Here is a 6,492-nt window from a genome sequence, read left to right on the forward strand (position 1 = left end):
CCTTTTCTTGATTCCTTGGATGTCCATACACTTCACTTCCCTTGTCTGCCTCTCCCTTGATTCCTTGGACATCCATGTACTTACTTTACTTCCCTTGATTCATTGGATGTCCATACACTTACTTCACTTCCCTGAACCTGTCTCTCCCTTGACCCTCCCATGTCTTGTTCCATTCCCGTCATCTGCCTCTCCCTTGATTCCGCTAAATGTCCATGTCTTGTTCACTCCCCTTGATCATCCAGATGTCCATGTCTTGTTCCATTCCCGTCATCTGCCTCTCCCTTGATTCCGCTAAATGTCCATGTCTTGTTCACTCCCCTTGATCATCCAGATGTCCATGTCTTGTTCCATTCCCGTCATCTGCCTCTCCCTTGATTCCGCTAAATGTCCATGTCTTGTTCACTCCCCTTGATCATCCAGATGTCCATGTCTTGTTCACTCCCCTTGATCATCCAGATGTCCATGTCTTGTTCCATTCCCGTCATCTGCCTCTCCCTTGATTCCGCTAAATGTCCATGTCTTGTTCACTCCCCTTGATCATCCAGATGTCCATGTCTCGTTCACTCCCCTTGATCATCCAGATGTCCATGTCTTGTTCACTCCCCTTGATCATCCAGATGTCCATGTCTTGTTCACTCCCCTTGATCATCCAGATGTCCATGTCTTGTTCACTCCCCTTGATCATCCAGATGTCCATGTCTTGTTCACTCCCCTTGATCATCCAGATGTCCATGTCTTGTTCACTCCCCTTGATCATCCAGATGTCCATGTCTTGTTCACTCCCCTTGATCATCCAGATGTCCATGTCTTGTTCACTCCCCTTGATCATCCAGATGTCCATGTCTTGTTCACTCCCCTTGATCATCCAGATGTCCATGTCTTGTTCACTCCCCTTGATCATCCAGATGTCCATGTCTTGTTCACTCCCCTTGATCATCCAGATGTCCATGTCTTGTTCACTCCCCTTGATCATCCAGATGTCCATGTCCATGTCTCGTTCCTTTCCCTTTATCTGCCTCTCCCTTGACCTTGACACGTCCGTATGTCTTGTTCCCTTTCCTTGATCTCTCCAGTGTCCATACGTCTTGTTCCATTCCCTTCATCCTCCCTTGATCCCACAAGTGTCCGTACATCTTGTTCCCTTTCCTTGATCTGCCTTTCCCTTGATCACCCAGATGTGCATGTCTTGTTCCTTTCCCTTCATCTGCCTCTTCCCTTAATCCTTCCCATGTCCTTATGCCTTGTTCCCTTTCCTTGATATGCCTCTCCATTGATACCTCAGACATCTATACATCTAGTTACCTTCCCTTGATCTGCCTCTCCAATGATCCCTCCCATATCTATATGTCTTGTTCTCTTACCTTCATCTCCCTCTCCTTTGATCCCTCCCATGTTTATACATTTCGTTCCCTTCCCTTCATCTGTCCTTATGCCTTGTTCCCTTTCCTTGATCTGCATCCTCTCCATCAATACCTCAGATGTTCATACATCTAGTTCCCTCCCCTTGATCTGCCTCTCTCATTAGCCCTGTTAGCTGTGTTTGTCATGATGTCTGCAAATCTGCATGTACTGCACCGTCATAGCAGTGTGATGTCATGGGCAGAGATAAGTACAGTGCAAGCTGTCTAAACCGGCACTCATCGAGACTGAAGAAACAATCAAACTTAGACAAAGTGCCAAACTGTAGAGCTGATGATAAATGTACATGTCATGGCCAGGACTGAGATTTTAAGCTGGTGTTGCTGGTGTTGAGATTTTAAGCTGGCGCTGCTGGTGTTGAGATTTTAAGTTGGTGCTGGATTGGACAGACGTCGGTTTTGTCAGCTTCCACTGTATTTATTAGTTTTACCTGATGATGGCCCAGAACAGGCCCAGAAATGTTGTATCAAAGAATACAAGGTGAAATCCAGAAAATTCTTTATGTTGATCTTCTACTTTCAACTATCATAGATGAGATACATTCAGGAACTGATAAAGCCATCTGCACAAAATGCAATGGTGAGGTAGGAGGTCGGTTGTATGAGTTATCACTCCTTCCTAAAGTTCTTATTTTTTAAACTACCAATACATAATCCATTAAACATGATTGTTGGTATTATGGTAAAATCACTTATAAGAGTTTCCTTTCTACCAGGATTTGCTGATCTTCATTATGCAGCGACGGTTTACCTGAATATTGATGAACCTTGCTCCATCACAACCATGTGCCTGCTTATTTAGTTCCCAAAGTGGGAAGTCTATGACCTTAGCAACTTGTGTCTACGCTGCCATGTGAAGAAGATAAGACATTGTACAACACATCTTGTATACATCCTTTGACAATGAAATGCCTTGATTTTGTCACTGCACACAATGATTTACACACAAGGCTGAATACTGAATCTGGTAGCCAGAAAAAGTGGCAATTATTCATGAATAATTGTTTAGCTATTAAGTATCACATTCATGTCTACATGTCTGGGGACACAGTGCTTCATTTCAACCTTGGCAGCTTGATCTTCCATTAAACAGCATGGTTTGTGAAAACCTTCGAATATATTTCAAAATACAAAGCAAGCATTAGCACACTGACCATCATTACTTTTTCAAGTAAAGTACTTAAGCATCATGCTGAAGATCTGGGTTCAATTCGTTACATGGGTAAAATGTGTGAAGTCCATTTCTGATGTCCTACTTTGATATTGTGTTCAAAAGAGGTGTAAAACAAAACTAACTCACTCACTCACTTACTCACTATCACTCTACCTCTATGTTAAGAATTCAGATGAATTCAAATTCTAAAATTTGTTGGCTGTTTAATACCCAAGTCAACAACAATTATATGTGATGGCAGTGAGTAACTAATCAAATCAGAACCAGATGATACAGTGATTGACCTCATATTATTAAGCAAACGGCATAAAATGACACAGAATGGGTGAACACTTTATAACCTAGCATGGTATGAAAAATATATATATGAGTAAAACAAATTGTACACTGAATAACATAAAGGTAATAGTATAAAAGAGAACTATATACTTGCCATAGAAATCATTTTAATCACTTAAAGGACTATCAAATATAAATGGAAATACTCCAACAATGTAAAAATACATTTGTACCATGACAACAAACAACAATACACAAAAAGTGCAAATATTAAACCAAAACCTGGTTTGGGAAATAAATAAATAAAACTAAATATACATGAATTTTAAGACAGATGAAATAGTTCTGTAATGCATCATCAATTAAATTACTGCGGTTGTTCTCACCTCACAAATACCATGTAAAAGACACCATCACCCACCCAATCGATTTCCCATAGTGCTAGTTTGGCTTTCATGTAATAAAGTCACCATTGGTTTGTTTAAATTTCCATAGTAAATATACTGATTAAGACAAATATCAACATACATTCTTTAATCAAGATAAACAGTGCACTCTCCCAGAATGGTGGTAGTTTAACCAACACAATGTTTAATGTTTAGCACAAAATCTTATTTTTCTTTCTCTCCCTCACCCCTTTTACTGGTATAACAGCAGGGAGAATTTAATCACTGATGGAAGCAAAGATATATTGATTTTTTTTTCTAAATACTGTCCTCCTTATCACATAAAACCCTCATTATTCAACCTCTGACACAGTGCAACTTGGCTTTAAAGACACACTCTCACCTTCCAATTTTCTCTTCAATTTTGGCTTTTAACATTTAACCTTTTAAAAGGACTTTCCTTGAAAACACCTTTATTTAACTTTGTGTTGGAGGTAATTCAATTCTGTATTTATATTAAGACTTTTAATGAGGCACCAAATTTATCAATATTACTGAAAAATATTAGTAATTGAATACATATTTTTTGTGCAATTCTTCATTAAACTTGAAGAAGTGAGGAAGCTATTTTCCACGAGGTAACTTTTTTGTCTTGACTATAATTCTACTTAATGTCAGCTTAAACTTTCTGTAATGAACATGTCGTGAGACTGTGTTACTCAAAAAGCCATGTAGATCAGGCATGTGGACAAATGATTTCTTGTAACAGTCTTAAAAACACTCACATAGTAGTAACCATAAAAATGGCCCTGCAACACAAACTACTCCGTCATGACAGAAATCTCTATGCAAGCACAGAGAACAAATTAACCTAGTTTCAAACAGAACATTTAAGAAATGCAGCTTCGCATTGTCACCTGCTCTCCATCTTGAAGATATAGCATTAATATCCACTAGAGCCTACTTGCATCTTAACTGTTGTCTTCGTAAGTTTCTCTAAGTCAGTCAGCGTCATGAAGTATACGTCTTTTATACTATATACTTGTTTCATCCTTCTCAAATTTCGAATGGCAATTAATAACTATATAAAACATGAAATGTTTCAGCGAAATTCCATTTACTGTGCCCTTTTTTTGGTAAAGGCATTTAACTTGATAAACCAGTGCTGTCACTACAAAGGTGTATGTTACATGATTTGACAATTAAACTTCCACAATGTATGGGTGACAAGGCCAAGGGTTTCAGCTAGCACGATATGTGACAGTTCAGTGTGCATAAGTTGAACAGCCACTGCCAGCACTCAGAGGACGTGCAGCTGTGTAACAAGTTGCGTTTGAAAGCTGCCCACTTGGGAGGTGACAATAGGAAGGTTATAATACACAGCATTTCAATGACTGGAAGGTCATAGATTAAAATGTCAAGAATACAACCAGTGTTAGCCACTAACATGGCAATGTTTCCTCACCACACGTGACAGCAAGGTAATTTGGGTTCTTTTGAACCCCTAGATTTAACCCTATTATATCAGATCTGTACACTGCCATAAGATGACAGAGGGGATTTTAGAAATGGTAGCCTGATATTGTTAATGATAGAACTACAGCAGATCCTTAACATTTTTCATTAAAATAATGCATAATATCATATGACATCTAGGTTTCTTGGCAGAACAAAGTAAACAGATAAAAACAATACTGCTTTCAGATACAGGAAAACTATGAAATCTCAGTTAGGTACTATTGTCTGTGTTTATAAACAAATAGAGCAGCGTCCTTGTCAGTCAATGATCATGTCATAATTTACCAGGCAAGACTCAAAAAAAATATGATTTCTCTCACTTTACTAAGGCTTGGAGCAGCTTGCCTTGATAAAGGGCAATAACTCTTCTCTGCAAGTTAATGGATTGTAATGAAAGACACAGAAACATATTCTTTGTATGCAAGTGTTTGGAAGTTTACCTGTACAGTTATGTCAGTCACAAACTATACTGACTGCTGATACTGTCCAACAAGGACATTACTGACCCTATAACATATGCATTTCCTGCACATTCAAGATACACTTGAGACATTTAGTCAGAGCTGAATGCAACTGAAGAATGCAATTACTATAAAGATATCATGAGAGTGTGTTCTCATAGCAATAACCTGTACTTGGAATAAACTATGTATTCAGGACACCAAAGTTTGCAATATATAATGTTCACTCCTAATACATGATATTTACCACCCAAAAAAACACACGTGGTAACCTGTTTATCAAATGTCATTTAATGACCATCTTCTGGAGCATTGGTAGGATGACTACAAAGTGAAACATGCTGGCAACTGTCTAACATTAGGATCAGCATGATATATTGAGAGATCATATCTTTGGGTTGATATGGCAGGAGTGAGCAGGATTTGTATCTTGAAAATATTGTTTTTAGACAGTTGTAAGGGAGCTGGGTTTTATGTCTTATAAACAATCGGTAAAATGCTATTAATGCAAAGGCAGTGCAAACTAGGAATGGTGTATCATCAAAGTCAGGAATCTGTGACTCCATACTATCAGCTGATTCTGACTCAAGCAAGGGAGACAACTTAACTAACAACTTTGGTGGTATCATAAAAAAACAAGAAAACAAAACAAAATGAAACATGTACTGTCATGTTATTCTGACTCAACCAAGGGAGACAGCTTAGCTAACAACAGGACCAACTCTGTCAAAGAAATGATGAGACTAAATTAGTCTTACTATGCAGCCCTTATGAAGGCAGTAGTAGTTTTGGTATATATCAGCACATTTTATCAGACAGAAGTACCAATGAAATAGGTAATACGATTTCTCATCAAAGGATATCAAAACCATTTGAATTTCTGTTACAGTCAGTTTAAAGTCGACCCAATATTTTACAAATTCTTCTTTTCTCAGCCAAGTCAACCCTATATTTTACAAATTCTTCTTTTCTCAGGAAAAGACATCAGAGGCATCAATATAAGAACGGTAAATGTTCACACATGTTACATTTGAGATTACAGTTACATAGTAAAGTACAGATTCTAGAAATTTTGGCAGTAGTATATTTTCACATAGTCAAGACAACAGGTTCTTGGACTACCATTTTAGGGGAATAAGCGGCGGCTTAGTGGGTCAGATCACTGATTTTGTGTGCTGGTGACTTTGATGGGTTCGAATCCTGGATGGGACTCAACCCCCCAAAACATGTGTAATCCCAAATGTAGCATGTAACAT

General features: G+C 38.3%; 1 protein-coding gene across 1 annotated transcript; it reads right to left on the reverse strand.

Annotated features, from left to right (window-relative positions):
• Window positions 1–505: 505 nt before the first annotated feature.
• LOC137272057 (uncharacterized) lies at window positions 506–949 on the reverse strand. Its single transcript, XM_067804428.1, has one exon. The coding sequence runs from the start codon at window positions 947–949 to the stop codon at window positions 506–508; it is 444 nt and encodes a 147-aa protein (XP_067660529.1).
• Between the last annotated feature and the right edge of the window lie 5,543 nt (window positions 950–6,492).

This window comes from Haliotis asinina, chromosome 2 (genome assembly GCF_037392515.1).
Source record: "Haliotis asinina isolate JCU_RB_2024 chromosome 2, JCU_Hal_asi_v2, whole genome shotgun sequence".
Classification (NCBI taxonomy): Eukaryota; Metazoa; Mollusca; class Gastropoda; order Lepetellida; family Haliotidae; genus Haliotis; species Haliotis asinina.